This window comes from Seriola aureovittata, chromosome 14, assembly GCF_021018895.1.
Source record: "Seriola aureovittata isolate HTS-2021-v1 ecotype China chromosome 14, ASM2101889v1, whole genome shotgun sequence".
NCBI lineage: Eukaryota > Metazoa > Chordata > Actinopteri > Carangiformes > Carangidae > Seriola > Seriola aureovittata.
In genome coordinates, this window is record NC_079377.1 from 15,363,651 (window position 1) to 15,381,900 (window position 18,250).

An 18,250-nucleotide genomic window follows, 5' to 3' on the forward strand; every position below is an offset into this window, starting at 1 on the left:
CTCATTGTCCCTCAGGATCTGCAGCACTGGCAGTGAATATGTGGTGAGTCATTAGCAGAGTTTTACTGTAATAATAGCTGGCCTAAGCCATAGTCCAAAAGGGGATTGGATACATATTATACAATGAGGCACCTGTGCTCCTATTGTGATATGAAATCCAGTGTTATGCCATTCAGTGCAAAAACTGAATGAATTTCCTTTGTAACATGTTTCGGCCTCCAAGCCTGCTTGTCCTCTCAGCATCATTAGGACAAAGAGAAGTGATGGATAGGTGATTCTGCCTTGCACAAAGTGCTATTCCAGATCTGAATGACTCATTAGCTTTGTGACAGCAATTATGTCAGGTTTTTCAGGAGCTTGTGTTCCCTTTCCAACCTTTCAAGAGATTAACAGCTGAATCCTAACGAAAGGATTAGACGCCTTGTGTTGTGATACTATTCATCTGTGTATGCGTGAGTGTTTGTGTGTGTTAATGGGTGTGTGCTTTTGCTCTCTGAGTAATTCTGTGCTCCAGAATGCGTGCGTGCACATTTATCTGTCTATGAATTCAGTCCACCCCTTAAGCTCTCTATATTAGATTGAATGGTAGGAAACGCTTAAGCTTATTCAAGCCAGCTCGCCACATGACCTGCAAACCTGGAGAGTGAGTTTGTCCTCTGATAAGGACAAGCTTTGTTGCAGTGTTCGTGCTGTCACCCAGGAACAGTGTTTGATAGGATAAGGCACTGCAAAACCACTGATATCAAACCAGTGTGCACTATTTGAAATGGCAGACATGAATTAGAATGAGCCTAATAGATCCACACAGCCTTTTCAGGGACTAGAGATAGAACTGATTCCACTTATTTGAAGTCACTTGTATTTGATTTCCCCTTGTACTGTTTTATTGTTGTCTCTTTCGTCGGATGCCTTGCAGTGATGGATTCCTGTGTCCTGCGTGTCTTGCTGTTCTGAATGTATCTCCCAAACTTTTTCTTCTTTTCTTGCACTCGAGAAATGTACTACAGACTCCATGTGTGTGAATGTGTGTGTGCATGGATGAAGATGCAAAGACAACACATGTACATGCATGTTTTAAGTGTGTCTGTGAATGCATCTCATTCACAGCCTCCTTGCGAACACTTGCAGCACAAGGATCAGGCTTTGTTGTTCAAAGCAAGAGCTGGATCATAGATTTTCTGCTAGGAAACACTAAACCTGTGTATAGATCAAAGGGAGGCTGGCCTCCACCACAGAGTTTATAGAACACATGCTGTTGTCCATTGCTCAGTCAAAACAGTGGAAAGTAAAGGGAAAAGTCAAGAGAAAGGAAGCACTTATACTATAGAGCTAAGCTATTCCTGAGAGATATATGAATGGCTTACTGGAGTTTTCATTCTCACACACTAAAGCAAGGGTTGCACAGTTAAGAAGATTTCATTTCGTCGCAGGACCACAATATGGCAGAGCTCTGCCGTGCATTATTTACAGGGAGAGGGTGATTAAAAGCAGTGGTGATTTTAAGTTCTTCACATGTTCTCAGGAGCCATAATCACTGAATCCCAGCAAAACCCCCGGACGGGGTCTTATGTAGAGAAAGTATGTGATAAGTAGGCTGCGTTCACAGAGTGTCTTGTTACTGTGGTTGTTAGGGCCAGCATTAGAATTTATTTTTCATATACTATAGATTTTTATGATACCCTGTCAGCCCTCTCATTCAGTTTGATGTCCCCTTGATGTTTGTGTGTTCTCTTGTCCGTGTGGTTGAAGGAATGAGACATACTTAGAATTAACCACCAGTTTTCCAAAGGTCCTGTCAGCAAAAACACGTTGAAATCTTACTTGTCTATCCTGTATCATCTTACCTGGCAGTGACAATACGTTGATCTACCGTACCTACCTGTCATCAGTACTATAGATATATGTGCTCATCAGTAACTATGACACATAGAAAAATGTGACACTATGAAACATTTAATATCACAGCTGGCAGTATTATAATTTTTTCATAATTTCATTAAATGTTAATGTTCTGTATGTGTAAACATGATTAATAGTGAATACATTGAGTCAAGTCAAGGCACCGTGACAGTAGAATAGGGATTGATTATTTTCATCTGTAATGCTGTGGTACATAGTGTGTGTGTGTGTGTGTGTGTGTGTGTGTGTGTGTGTGTGTGTGTGTGTGTGTGTGTGTGCGTGTGTGTGTGTGTGTGTGTGTGTAAGTAAATGTGATAATATTCAGCTCAGATGCACAGTTCTTGAACTACAGGGACAAAGCCCAGAGGACGGTGAATTACCGCAGTGGGAACATTTGTCTGAATGTTGCTCCAACTTGCTGGAAGTGTTAACTGAAATCAAACAAAGAAGCAGCTGCAAAATCTGCACTGCTACAATATTACTGTTTTCGCATGCAGACAGCATCAGCAAAAGTTGTACTATGATACACTGATAAATTAATTTGGCCCTTTTAATGACAAATCTTTCTGTCACCAAAGAGATATGTGTCGTGTCTCTTCTTTATTACCTGTCAAAGGAGGGTAACTGAGCATTTTGTTCTGTGCCGACCCAATAATGTTTCAAACTATCAAATAACTGCAATGTTGAGCCAAATATCACCAATACGTTTATTGCATCTCTTTTTGTTTTTAGGACATGAATGACTTCTCTCCCATCTTTAGCCAAGACCTGTATAAGGGCATGGTTGCACCGAATGCAGAAAAAGGAACTGTCATCACAACCGTGTTTGCTGACGACCAAGACCCACCTGTGAGTATAATCAAACGCATCTATCATAGTTCAAATTTATATTTAAAATATGCAGTGTATACAACACTGGTGGTTAAATTTCAAAGCACATGAAGCGTGTTGACTCCATCTCTGTCTCTAATAAAGTTAGCAAAGATGAAAGCCTAGCTGGCTGATTTTTACCTTCTCACTACACGTTTCTTGCAGAACGTCAGCCAATTTAGCCGTAGCATTTCACATGATGCATTTTAAAGATGTTTTCAAGACTACGATGCTCTCATTAGAGCTACGGTGCTGTCTATATTTTCATTCCGCACCAGTAGCTCTAATTGTGAGGGGGTCTTGTTTAACATCTTCACTTGTATGAGTCAACTACCAGTTGCCTCAGACAGTGTCATGTTTCCTCAGACTTCTTTACCTGACAATATCTGAGCAGGATCTCCTGGGACTGGAGCTATGAAGATTTCTTTTCTTTTTTTTTTCCTTTTGGAGTCTGCAAACCAAGGAACAAAATTACACAATGCAGAAGAGAAATTGTGCCACCCTGTTGCGACTAGAAATTGTTTGACTAAGAGGAGGCAATGCAGGAGCAATGAACATTTATTGGGGGGTTGGTTCCTTGGTTTGTCAATGGTTTAACATGTATATTTAGGAAACTGCCAACCTTGGGAATGTTTGCTTCCATGTCATTCACCTCATCTGAACCTCTTTTATTGGCAGCGCCGCACTCCTTGAAATTTTATTGCACTTGGTGACTCAGCAGTCTTCTTGCTTACATCCTCTCTTTCATTTTGGCTGTGACACAGAATGTTTTTTTCCTTTTATAGAAACTTCACCAAATCAGCTTTATATCTTATAACACAGTCTCTTTTTTGAATTTATTTTTAAATTTTAACTATGAAAAAAGGAAGTAGAAATTCCCAAGTGTCCTTTCTGCCTTTCCCTAAAAGCTTCCAACTCTCAACAAGTTCTTCAGAGAAGTCATGTGTGGCTGGACTCGTGTCAATACTTGTTATTAGTGGCCCTCCTGCTCTTGGGGTTTTACCAGAGCTTGGTGAGCTTGTGTACTCTCTGCGGCACAAAAACTCTCAGGGATATGGATGCCTGTGAGTCCCAGCTGTGGGTGGTAGAACATCTTCAGAGTGCTATAGTGACTGCAACACGTCTCACTATCCCTCCCAGAGGGAGACTGCCCCCCACTCCCCCCAGCCTCACAGTGGTTTGACAGACAGATAGATTAGGTTTCCTAACAGGAGCCGACTAACCCAGTCTCTTATTGACCTGGATTTGAGAGTTCAAAGCATTTTATTGACAAGATGCCTGTCATAGACACCTCTGTTTGGTGGAATAGGGTTTAGTGTAGTTCTTGTTAAGTACACACATTCTCCCTCTATTACAAAGGCTCATAAAACCTGCACACACAAAAGAAGGAAGTGAGGAGACTCACTCTGGCTTGTATTCTTGATGCGATATATATACATATTTATATCTGAAGGTTATAATGATGTAGACTATTCCTGCTCATTTTTTTTGTTTGTTTTTGTACATTTTGGAGAGAAGGCATAATATCTACCCACCTGTACCTTGGGAGAAGTGATACCAATGATTTTTGAAACTTGGCTGTATTTTCGGCAGTGTCACTCAACGTCAATGTTAATAAAAGAGAGGAGACAAATGTTTTTGAGCACAAGATTTGAAGAGTATGTTTTTTGTAACTGAAAATGAAAGTGTCTTTTTCCTCTGGTTGTTTGTCACAGCAGAGAAAGTTTACTGTTGCCCTTTCACAGATTTCTTCACTGATCTTCTAGTCAAATGCAAATCAGATCAATCAATAATCATCTCACAAACAAGTTGTATTAATGTGTATCAGCTAACTATCAGCTCAAGCTTGGCTGTTGTCTCTCTGAAGCATCATTCCCTGTTTCTCAGTGCTTCTGAGGTTGTTCTTTAATTCATGACCTGGCTATTTTATACTAAAGGAGAACTGTATCTAAAAAAACAGGCAAAACAAAAATACATTCAAAATAATCTGTCTTAAAACTTTGCTCAAGGTTGCTATTACAAAAAAATACTTTGATGCTGAACCACTAAATGCTGTATGTCCACATTTTTTTGTTGCTCATCTGCAATGTTAATGACACAGTGAGTTCACTCCAGCAGAGGACATAAAACATTCATAGTCTGTGAGATGAATGCCAGACAAGAAAAGGTGTAAAGCTGAGAAAGTCTGTCGACAGAGACTGAGTACAATGCCGCTGTAACTACAGTACATTAACTATGTGACCCATGTTTAAACATAATTTCTAAGCTGCTGTGAGTTGCTGCAAGAAAATTTACCAATTACCAATACCAAAGATTGTTCTAAAGCTGGAAACACTGATTACTTTGAAACTGTGCACTCTGCTCAGGAAAATAAAAGATTTGTAGTTTTGAAAGGTAGTGTGTAGTGTTTGGCATATTGTCTTATTATTTCCTGGTGAACATTTTCTTTATTTGTTTGCTTTGTTCTGTTCCTGTGATTCTAGGGCTAAGTTAGACGTATAAGTTTAGAAAGGCAAACTAATTACACAAGTGGGAAGAACTTGAAGAAGTTGATAACAGTATACGTTTAGCCTCGAGCAAATCACTTTTTTCCATCTCTGCTGCCGTCACTGTAGAGGTCTCACTCCTAAAGTCACTATACTAGATAGTTCTGTGGGAGGTGTGTTTTTTTTATTAATGATCCTGTCCTGACTTCTTTTCCATTACATGTTAGAAAACAATTTGAAGAGCTTTTAGAGATGAGACCCTTTTTCTGAGGATCCACTTAGTGAATTCGCTCAGATAGTTTTGTAACCTTTTAGAGACACATTTGTGTGAGTAAGCCTCCCGAGGGATCCACTGCTACTACAGGATTTACCTCTCTCTAGCCCCGGGTTTTACCCCGTCCCTGGGGAGCAAAAGTAGTTCAGGCAAGGGAGCCGAGCTTCAAAAAGCTTATTAAAAATCAGACTGAATTTGAGGTCCAAAGGGATAAAACTGGAATGTAATAAGATATAGAGATGATTAGTAATCAGGAACAATGATTAATCATAATCAAAGGGTCATATTGAAGCCCAGGCTCTCGCTAATGAATGTAAGTCTGGAGACTAGAGGGGTTGGTTTAATGGAGAAGTTTCATATTCCAAATGAAAGGGAAGAGGTCTGAATCAATGAATAACAGTGAGTTTATATTATATTATATTACTGATGAGGACCGGCTAATGAAGGCTATGATAAGCTAAGAGTTGTTAAAATGGATAGGAGTATGAAGTGAGACATTATGGTAATTTTTCAGGTTACACAGAAAAGCAACCTTTTCTTACATAAACCACTCCAGCGCTGTCGCATTAATAAACAATAAAATGCAAAAATAATAGAGTTATATTCCTAAGCATTCAATATTGCTATACCCTTATGGGTTGAATACATTTTACAGTGCTTCATTACTTTGACACCTCTCTCCATCTTCACAGCTTCATCTGAAAATGTGAAAGGTGGTATCCAGACAAGTGGGTTGTTATTGGAGTGATGTGCTTCATGTTCTTCTGTCTCCTTCCTCCAGGGTACTCCGGCCAGTTTTGTCCGCTACAGAGTGGACCAGGACAGGTCACCATACAGTGGGAGCATCTTTGATGTGGAAGAGAAAACTGGAAGAGTCATCACCAGGGTCAACCTCAATGAAGAGCCCAGTGTCACCTTTAAGGTGAGTGGCGGTGATTATGGTGACAGTAGCCGTGACAAGCTGCTGCTTGTAATTTCAGTGCGCCGTTTCCAAGATATTAATGTTATACTGTCAGAGACACTTGGCGTATGTCCAGGAATTGTCTATTTGTACTGAATGGTTATACGGGTAGAACAATTACAGTTTGCAGAAAGGGATCTGCTCTCTGAGGATGCTTTCAGGGAATCTGAGCTAATCCCCCCTCTTAAAAGCACATACATTAATATGAAATCTTATCTTAATTAAATCATCAATAGCAAAAAATGAAGCACATGAGGGGGATGGGTGGAGGTGGAGGGAGCTGTGGCAGCAAACAGTGTTGGCTTGAGCGATTAAGATGTCAGATCAGCCTCTGAACAAAATACATATTTTTGCTTAAAAAGACAACAATGATTTGATGTGGCTAATAGTTAATGATGATGAATTATGATAATGGTAGCATTTGCAAGTATAATTGATGGTAATGGTACATTCATGAAAGTCAAATCCTATATCACAAATACAAGAATCACAGAGTGCTCTTACTGTTACTGTTATTGCTACTATTTCTTACTGTAGACGTTTGCTGCTCTGCCTTGTTTGTTTTAATGTTACATAATTTGCAGCTCAGATTAGTGTTTCAGACGTGTGCATATTGACTCTTTAAATTCAAATTATCATTGTGTTTCCTGATTTGTCTCAGTCATGTCATTGCTTGTTTTGTATTTGTGACCAGTGATATTCAGTTTTCTTATAGATTAAACAAATGCTCCTAGGTGCTCACATAAAGATATTTTACCAATTTAAGGTGACCTTGCATAGCAACATCTGTGGTTAGCAGGATATTGGTTCCTAATGATGATGCGTCACTTATACTCCTATGTTGTCTGTCTACCTCTAGCCTCTTTTTTCTCCTCCTGTCTCGGTTTCTTTAAATATTCATCTGTGTTTATTCTCTTTCTGCCTATTACTCCCTCTCTGCCGCCCCACTCCCCCTGCTTCCCCCAGGCCTCATTCTCCACAGTCTATGAATGTAGATCAATACATTCATGCTCATTCTCTGGGAGCTTTGCAGGCTCCTTGCCAGATCCTATTTTGCCATTCTATCTTTATTAGGATGCTGAACATGTCTGCAAAAAAAAAAGCCTGGCAACCTCAGAAAAGGAATTATTTGTGTAGTGAGTAGTAGTATGGTGAAAAAAAGTAATAGGTGTGTGCTTGTATTTGTATATTGTTTATGTGTGTTCTGTCCCTTTGCAGTTGTTTGTGATAGCCTATGATGATGGGGAGCCGGTGAAGTCGAACAGTACTTTGGTGGAGATCACCGTCCTTCAGCCTTCTCGCATCCCAATCTTCACCCAGGAAGAGTATAAGTAAGGCTCCTTGACACACTGTTGACACTGCTGCCTCTGCCTGTAAATTCATACACCAGAGAGCAGCTTAAGCTGTAGCGCCAGACAGGGACAGACAGTGAAAAAGGCAGGAAGAAGTTGACGCGATATCTTAAATACACCTTGACACCCATTTACATCTATGGTTGCATCTTTCTTTGAAGTCTTCTAATACTTTAATTAATATTTAATCACTTGGTAAATTATATATTCTACGCTGAACTTCCTCGAAAGGCTGTGAAGTCACTATTCCTCATGATTTTATAATTTGGTAATAACGGTAGCTATCTGCACACTACCGTGCTCTCATTGTCAACACTCAGAAAAGTGGCCTCAGTTCTGATTCTTTGTCTCCGTCTTGCTCTCTTTTCTGCACATGACTGATTAATGAGTGTTGAGAATAAATATGCATTAGAGCTTCAGGGTAGATGCTGTAGATCATCACTGCTGTAAACCACATTTGTTTCTCTCTGAGGGCAAAGCAGAAGGGCTTCCCTCTGAGTTCATTAAGAGTCTCTTTTGACAAGATTAAGTGTTTAGAGTGTTAAACTGAGGGGATATAATCTATACTACTCTGGGATGACTGGCTGCTACACATGTGATATGTGGCGGCACTGGGTCAGGGCTGGGTGGAGCTTGTCTGTACTGATGTTAGTGTGACTCAGGAGGAGACCAAGAAGTCATTTATAATTAAAAATAAACATGGATTATTAACACCCCAGCTGAAGCTGCTTTGAAAAATGTTCCACGATGAGTGAGTGCGCACATGAACAGTTGCTATCTATTATGTTATGCTGCAGTAGGTACCTGTCTGCAGTGTTAGGGAGATTTTCGCCAGAATCAAAGGTCTGATGGCAAAGTTGCCTGGCACCATGCAGTTTCTAGGAGCTAAAGTAAACCTTGTTTTAAGTGGATTGATTTATAGCTTGTATGTCAATCAAAGTAGGGAGTCTTGGCAGACTGTCTTCTGTAACAAAATTTGATATGCCTTTATGCATAAGACAGGGAATGTAAGGCCTTCCCAACCTGTCAGCACATCAGTTGAGGTGTGTTTGTCTTTGTTTGTGCACAGGTATGGTTTTCTGCCCATCTCACTGCCTTTTGTGAATGTTTGCTTGGTTTAGTAAGTGTCTGTATGTGTGTATTTTCTCATACGGATGAGTGTGTGTGCACTGAGTACATCCTGTCCTGATAGTTTGTAATGCGGTACTTTGTGTGTGTGCTCACGTTTCCCTGTTGCTCAGCTGTATTCTGTGATTGATACACAGGCACAGCAGCATCGCCGTTGAAAGGCCATTGATTAACACTTTGAATGAGTGCTCTCTCTGACACACACACACACACGGAAGGTTTCGACCATAGGCACAGGCCTCTGTAGGGTGTCACATTGACAATGCTAACCACACACAGTGGCAGGCCTTGTGTAAATTATGAGCCATGAAAGCATTAGCCAGGTGCTGGAGCCTCTCCTGCTGGACAAGGTTCTCTCCAGCGGAGAGCGTCCAATCTGCTCATTCTGCAATGAACTGTCTCTTCGTTTCTCGCCTCTCTGTCTCTCCCCATCGTCCTCTCCCAGAGGAGCCTTCTGAACACAAATCTCTCTCTAAACGTCTACAGAAGATCTCGTCTGTCTCTGTGAAAGCAGTTAGTTATTGCAGCCATCAGGTAAGCTATGCCTACAGCTCCACCGCACACAATTAAAACAACTCTGGAGGGCTTTGGCTGACTTAATGATTTCTGCTCCTGCTTTATGGTTGGTCCCCTCCATCTGTCAGAGGGAAATGAGGGGCTCCCAGTCATTGTTGGCTAAAATAAATGGCTTATACCATAGTTTTTACTGTAGCAGCATGTTGCCACTTAGTTTTCAGAGAGTTTGAGCAAAACACCTTGTGTTGTCTATGTATAAATACATTTGTTGTTCATAAAGTTCACAACTGTTGGATGAAAATATGTTTAAACATGCATTAAGCAGTATTGTTGGTATTGTTGGATAATACCCAAGCCAAGGACTGTGTGTGTGTGAAAAGATTGCTTGAAGTGCTGGAATTATTAGCTGACTCAGCAGCTTTGCGAAGCTTTAAGCCTCTTTGCTCACCACTTTAGTTCTCCAGACCACAAGAATAGTGTGTGATTGAGTCTAACAGCCCTCATCATCTCCCCATATAATACTGTAGACGCCGAGTTCACACTACCTGCCCAGTATGAAGTGAACACTGGTTGGTGAATAAAGTCAAGCATCTAGCACTTTGAAAATCCATATATTTTTCTCAGAAGTTGGTGGACCAGAATGGTACTAAAAGAAGAGTGAATATTGAACTTATTTCAGGTAGACAGAAATAACTGGTTGAATGGTCATGTTTCTCTGTGTCTGCTGGACGTGTATGAACAAACACATGAGCTATAAGAACCTCCCATCAGTGCAGTTCCAATCAACTGTGTTGATCTGAGCTATATCTTTGGCCAGGTGATGAGTGATTTACTCTGTAATCCTCTTGTTCAGAGCTTAATGGGAGGGATTTACTAGTAGTTTCCATGGCCTTTATAAGTTCATCTTGATAGCTGCATCATCTGCTGCAACTATGGCAAAACTTTTGCAAAGTACTTGCGTGGTTTTAACTGTCATTTTTGTCAAATTTCTTGAATCTGATTTGTTTTTGTTGTTTTTTTTCTCCAAAGCTTTTTCTTCCATCCTAATACTTTTCTATCTCTTCAACACAGTAGATGGGCTTTTGTTATTGTCCTCTCATTCCTCTTTCCTTGCAGTGCAGTGCAGATGTCATTTGTTGATATAGCCTAGGGAAAAATCAGGAGCATTTGATTTGGTAGACAGATCTGCCTGATATATAAATATATATATACATAATGCATAAAAAAGACTGCATAGAGGTGTACTGTATATGATTAATCATGGTTCATTTAAGTGCTGAATATGTCATATTAAATATGTTAATTATAGCCTATGTACATTAACAAAGATATTACATTTTGGATAGAAAAAAAAATGTTTTTGGAGCCTTATCATTAAACCACTGTGAATGGCTGTTTTACATGGAAACTCACAGCCATAACCCTTTGGGGAAGTCTTTAGTACTGGGCACACGGGAAGGGAATGAATATTTATTTTCCCCTGGGTATGTGACTGGAGCCGAGGAGGGGTAAGCCGCTATCTAATATGTTCCCACTATGTGAATCCCCCCTCTTGTACTGAGGCTACTTCTCTGGCCCGATGTTGGAAACCTGTGGTCTGAGCAGTTTTCCGTGCTGCTTATCTCCCCACAGCACTTCCCCTTCTAAATCTACTCTAAATCACATGAGACTTTCGCCTCACCGCTTCAGAGTATGTCATTTTGCTCTCCTCCTCCTCATCCTCTTCTTTTCAGCCCCCCAAGCCCCCGCATCCCCTGAGTTTTTCCTCTCAGCTTATATCGCTCGCTGTCAGTTTCTCTCTCACTTTGTCTTCCCTGTGCTTCTCTCCTCACTGTACAGCCAGTAGGCCTTCATTTTCTCCTCAGCGAGGGGGTGTATTTCTTACTGTGTGGCTAACTCTGATAATATGTGCATGCGCCCACACAGATTTGTGTATTTCTCCACATAAAGTCCTCACTTGATTGGTGTAAACTTTTTTCTCACATTAATTAGATATTAATTATTAATTAATTTCATCAGTTGTGTATTTACTGTATATTAACCACTTTTTGGTTCTTTATTTTGAGTCACATAAAAACATACCACTGGATGCAGGAGTGGTTGTATAAGATATGCTACAGTATCAAAGTAAACTTGATAGACTTTTATAACGCTTGTTTCCTCTGCAACATCTTTCCATACTTAGTGTTTTTACTACTTGAAGAGAATATCACTTGGGAGTGAAATGTCACACTATTATTTATTTCCTTTACAGCATTACACTAGTCCCAGACAGCAGATGTTGTGCCATACATAGCTGTTGCATAAATAAGCAGTCGTGCAAGGTTGAGAAAAGCACTGGAGCCCATTATTGAGCAATACTGTCAGCATAGTAAACAGTGTCAACAATGAGTATTACTACCATCAACATGTTGTCAGTACTTATGCTTGCCGCTCCACTAATTACATAACTAGTGTACACAGTCTAAGTGTTTGCTGATCCATGCATACATGTATATACATACTTTAAAAAAAAACATGGTTTCAGCGTACACTCTACCACTTCTTAAAGGTGTCATTCATATGGTATAGAGATTCAATTCTCCTCAGCCTTGAACCTGACTTTCTCCCATTTCTCCATTAGACATTGTTACTTTGACCATTAATGTGAATGTCAGGGGTAATAGCTCAAACTGTGTGCTATTGTACAGGACATCTATTTTCTGCAGTTTCTTGACGTTTATGGACCATAAAGCCTTCTTGTGTAAATTTCCTATAGATATCCGACCAGGGTGAACCACTGATTTAATGTTCTCAGTGGCCTGACTCACAAATGGCTGCACAACACCTGATGTAGATAGATATCCTGTAGCCTGAAATACCAGCCACCCTGGACTCCACAAGCATTAGCCACTAATCAAAAAGCAATAAATTACTTAATAGATTAAAGAAAAAAATGGATTCCATTTTAACAATTGCTGCTCATTTTAGAGGAATTAAAGGGAGACAACAGCTCAGCTCTGGTCCCTCCATCAACTGTTCCTGTCATCTAGAGGAAAATAGCATTTATCGTTTTTTAGAGAAAACAAATTCACCCATGTCACATATCCAATTCAGACAAGGTTTTAATTCTGACATAATTAGGCAGATGACATGCTTTCATAGCATATAGCTCTTTTATTGGCAGCCTTCTTGCAACTGTTGTTTTCCCAGACGTGTATACAAGTGATAGAGGTCCTCACAACCTAGTCATCCATGCTCATTGCCAGGCATTTAAAAGGTTAGCTGTAAACCCTACAGTGTGCTCTCCCACACACCGTCGTCATTCCTTACTGAAAATCTACACTTAAAAGAAGCAATCCTCAACCCTAGCAATTTTCAATGCATCTATCTGTCTTTCTATCCTGCTATTCCCTCCTCTAAACAGCTTTACGGAGTGGAGGTCTTTCATACCTCTGAAGGGCGTAATTGATTTTCAGCCGCAGGTTTGAATATGGTGCCCTGAGCCTTGAACCTCTAAGTACCAGGAGCGCACTGACCTTTCACGTGTCTCTGCTAAACAGGCAGGCATCACTTCGCTGTCTAACAGATGCCAAGTCACACTCAATGCACATGTCCCAAATATCAGCCAAAGGTCGATGCTGAAAGCCAGGGAAGAAAAGCATTATTAAAGGCTTGCACTAGCTTTTCAGATAAGTATCATTAATCAGAAAAAAAGTATATACTGTATGGATGCAAACTTTCAACACCACTGTGCTGTGCTGAATAATCAGGTTGTTTTTATTTAGATTTCTGAGGTGTTTGCTCAGCTATTTCTATCTAGAATGGCCAGCTGTCACATTATCCTTTTATTACTGAGAATGATAGTGAAGCAGGACATTATTGCATGAGATATTGTGTAAGCTTTGGTAGAGATGAGAGCACTCGTCTTTCATCTGACATTCCAGCTCTCCCTGTTGCTTAATTTTTGTGACAGGCAAGTTGTTTTTCCTCTATAATATCCTAATTTTAACAGAACAAGGGATGGTAAGAAACACGACACGGGAAATGTGAGAGACGAGTGCAATTTAATTTTTTTTTTTTTTTTTTAACCCAAATTTCAATATTTATGACTAACGCAGAACTTCAATCGAATATGAGCATATTTAACAGTTAACAGGGAAGATAATGTAGTCTTCTATGAACTGTGGTCCAATTCAGAAATTGAACTGCAGTGCATGTATGAGTAATGAACACAATGAGATGTCTGTCTGACAGACAAAAAGGGAACATTTATACCTGTCTGTCCAGATAATAGGAACAAAAAGGGTGACAAAGAAGCATACTAAATTAAAGGAATATTATTAACATTAACTGTAAATAGTTTCTCAATTTAATACACACTGTTACTTTGCTCTGTATGATTCAAGAGCAAAATTGATATTTGATAATACATGCACCTAATTAACTTGGAAACTGATATATCTGATTTGGCAGCTGATAATATAGGAGTACCTGAAAACAAAGCACACATCAGCCAAAGTCCTCCATTCAGTTTAATTAAACCAAAATGTAATTGATATAGATATGGTGACAATGTTTTAAGCCTCACATGTCCATCTCTGTATTCATACAACAGTCAACAGAGAATGTGAACGCCTGCAAGTTGTTGAAATTGGAATCTCTCCCATGTCGACGTGAACATGGCGATAAGAAAACGTGACTGTGGTGTTCACTTGAAACATTTGAAAACAGTTTATGCAATTTGTGATATCTCGTCCAACACACAATTTCACTTACTAATATTTCCCAGGGTATTCTGCCAGAGAGAGGTATTGATGTCTTTCTGTATATGAGGCCTCAAGGTGCTGGTGTGGTAGAATAGATCATTTGGGCAGGAACAATAATTTGACAATAAAACATTCAGTATGGCATCAGTACCTACATGGCATTGGGTGATATCACATTGCAAGCCTCAATGACCAGCCCAGTTTGGACAACAACCTCATGCACCAGTGTCAAAACACTCACTGGCCAGGTCTCCACTTGTGTTCTAAATGACCCTGTGGATGATATGTGAATTGATATCCTTTGGGTTGAGATGGCTGAGATGGCTAAGCTGGCATGCCATGTCTGGCTACACAGTAAATGTTGTTTTCCAGCTTTGCTAATGTTTTCCATCTTACCGTCCTGAAGATATTTTTGATTGAAGCCCCTGTCTTTCTTGTAGAATCCAGAAAAATGGCTCATTGTGAATACAAAAGACATCTGGGTCTGGCGTGGCAAGATAAGTGATCAGAGGAATAGCTCGAGGAACATGATCAGACCAGGGTTTTTTTTTTCTTTATAGAACATGATAGTTTAATGTGAATACATGCTTAAGCTTTACTTTATGTCAAAGGTGTTGGATTTCTGAGATGTTTGTTAGCACCAGAGCAGTTTTTTGTTAAATCCTCTCAGTAAGTGTAGGTCAGCAGCTCATAAAAAATGTGCTAATATCTCCTAGTGTTAAATTTGGTTTACACAAATTTAGGAATCAGAGGGAGCCTCAGTTGGTATAAATATAATGTATCGTAATAGTTTTGAATTAAAACAGCATGGGCATAATGTTGTGTTTGCCAGCTGCAGGGGTTTCATATTTAGAATAAGATGTGCATTGCTCGGGTGATGGAAGGACATATTTACACCTAATGCACAAAACTGACAAATTCTATGTTTAGATGAGAATTTGATGCAGAATGATTTGTAACTTCCCACATCTCCTTTATTAACAGTGACATTACTTGGTCTTATAAATACATTGCCAAATGAAAGTGATATATAAAAGAAGAAATTGAAAGTGTTTATTAGTGTAGAGTGTTTGCCAACAATTATAACTTTTGAAGACATATTTACATTTACAATCATTAGAGGAGTTATAGTTGTTAACAAATACATCAAGAAACACATATATATACTATATTTTAAGTAATATGTGTACTTAAAAACAAAGTTTTGTCATTAATTCTCTCTCCAAAGAGAAGAGTTAGCCTTCTTTTTAACATGACATAGTTTACCTTATCAGAGGCTGACAATGTAGGTATTTACTGTTACAATTGTGCTGTTAACTGCCATTCGATAAAGATGGAATAACTACTAAGAGGCAATTAACGTGTTCTTACGAGTTATTTTCTTTCAAATCTAATATAAAACGGTAAACCTACACTGATGTCAGGAATTGCCAATGATGGTGAGAGCAATATTTTTGACTGGGTTGCTGTTTTGGTTTCCACACTGTATGTTTGATTTCTTTCAACTCTCACTGACCCCAACACCCCCACCCCCATAGCCATCGAGACATGTTAATTAGGAGTTGGAGGGCCAAACCTTTCTTCTGGGTTCAGCATTCTGCCCTTTAGCAGTCAGAAAATTGCTTCTTGTTGCTTTAATTGAGTGTTTTATTTTAATGTCTCAATCAGTCCACACTTTAGCGAAGGTCACCACAATAAATTGTAAGGTGCACAGAGACCAAAGATAAAAAATTGTTTATGCAAAGATTCAGAGATTAACCTTTGTTGTGCCAGTGTCAAGGATTTGATCCAAGGAATGTAAAATATCCTTAATATTTATTCATGAACGCATACGTATAATATATTCTATCTTCACCAGCTGACATGTTTTTGCTCCTGAATGTTTATAGTTAAATGCCGAGGCTGCCTGAGGCACAAAAAAAAATATTTTCACTTATCATTGATGGTGTCTGGCCATGCAGTTAGCTCTGGTTTAATGTTTCCAGGTTTTGAGTTGAGATACCACCACTTTACATTTTTGTTCATCCAGAACCAACATTTGAAGAACTCGGCAGCAGCATGTCTTTCCAGAAACAATATCCCTGTTTCTTTGGATAATCCATAGGCCTCACTCTGGGCGGATTTCTTTTTTTGGTTGAAAATAGTTTTTTGTTTGAAAGACTCGCCCTGCTCTCTTATAGTATGCATTCTCAAAACAAATACATGTGCAACATATAAGGAATGCAGAATGCAATAAGCCTCGATTTTATTTCTTGCCTACCATCACACTTAACACTGTGTTATACTGTAGATGGAGTATTTGAATTTATATAGTGTTTTTTTATTTTAGTGGGTAGCACAGAGCTCTTGCGTGCTCCTGCATCCTTTATGATGTTTTAATGCAATTTATTCTGTACTTTCTGACCGGCAACATTAATGCAGTAACCTTTATGAGACTGTGGGATTGTGTGTGCCTAGTTGCACATTCACAGTTGTGCACAATGGCTGTAGTATATTGCACATTCTAGGTATAGAATTGACTCCTGCCAAATGAAATAGCTTAGTAATACCCTGGCTGTCAGACCCTGCACTATTTTCCAAAACCTTTTGAATATCTATGGGTTTTTTCAGGATCTCGTAATAGCTCTTTTTTTATCTGTGTTTCGTTTACCTTTCTCCCCTCCACTTCTCCATCTCTCCTCGGCCCTGCCAAACATAACCCATAATCTTTAAAGTTCACCCTTCAGTCAATAACACACTACAGCTCAAACTCAAACTAAAATAATATTACATTAAATGAGCAGCGCTGGACTCTTTATCTCAGCATGGACTTTGATTTCAGTGGGCCACGATGTTTCAAAAAGCAAGATGCATGCGCACAGAGTGACATTTAGTGCATACATATTTTTTACAGCCTCAGTTGCATGGTATGAAAACAATCCTTGTAAAAAATATTTTGAAAGAGACATGATGCAGTACATGCTTAGATTATTGAAATAAGTCTCCATCATCTAGAACAGGGATTTAGTGATTAAATAGCTACAATATTCAGGTATTCAACCAATCATTTTGAATGTTAAATACTGTAATGAAATTTGAGGTGAATCTCCTGTGTAAATTGTGTCCTGTCACCGAGCAGACTTTGCTTTGGTTGTCAGAATTACTTAGAACTGTGTTCTTAATGGAGAGCGTGAGCTCTGTATTCACAGCAATGTTCTTTCTTCTTGTCTGCTTGTTTATGAGGAGGAGCTGAAATGCACTCTGTATGTGTAATTTCATTGGAGTCAGAAGAGTCCCTGTTTATCGCTGACTGAATTTGCTTCCAGGCAGGAACAAACAAGTTAACACCAGGGTGACATAACAGCTAACTAACAAACTCTCAAGCACATATCCACCTCAACAGTCATCAAATTAGGCTGATTCATAATTGCTGAACAAAATGAGTAGCGTAACACTACCATCAACAGTCAAGCAGAAATGTGCTGTAACACATTTGCAAGTCTGTATTTATGGGCACTCACACACTGTTTTTGCTGATTTTTGTGACTAAGCACATTACAGTTAAATGACTCATGTCTGCCTTTGTTGCTGTTCAAGATCTTTATGCAGCACTGCATCAATATATCCACCAGAGACTTACACTGAGGGGAGGTCACTCCTTGCGTTGCCCGGGATGTCCGTCGCTGCTTGTTCAGTCGGTGATGCAGTGCTTGAATAGAGAGGAAAGGCGAGGTAGAAAGATAGTCAGTGTGGCCCCTGTGGCGCACGACAAGGTTTATACAGCTCTGCCTTGTCTCGTAAGCATCACTCCACCATTGGCCCTGGGGCACAGCGCTCGCTGACACCTGTGTGCCGCCTGCACTTCTCAGTGGCGTGTCATTCACCGTCTCTCATGTTGACACCAGGACTCTCTGCTGCTGCCTGTAGACATGTCGGCATCTTCCGCTTCTCTTTATCTCTCCGTGTCTCTCTCGCTCTCTCTGTCTGGATGGGATTTTTCCTCATCTGAATATGAAAGGAATTAAAAGTGGCTTTGG

The 18,250-nt window shown here is 39.6% G+C and overlaps 1 protein-coding gene across 4 annotated transcripts in view; it reads left to right on the plus strand.

The window, feature by feature from the left end:
- Positions 1–18,250, plus strand: part of pcdh15a (protocadherin-related 15a) — a 198,451-nt gene that overhangs the window by 138,391 nt on the left and 41,810 nt on the right. For all 4 annotated transcript variants that reach the window (XM_056396135.1, XM_056396137.1, XM_056396134.1 and 1 more), the window contains 3 exons: positions 2,632–2,748; positions 6,311–6,451; positions 7,709–7,821. In XM_056396135.1, coding sequence (XP_056252110.1) covers positions 2,632–2,748; positions 6,311–6,451; positions 7,709–7,821 — 371 coding nt within the window. The remainder of the gene's footprint in view (positions 1–2,631; positions 2,749–6,310; positions 6,452–7,708; positions 7,822–18,250) is intronic.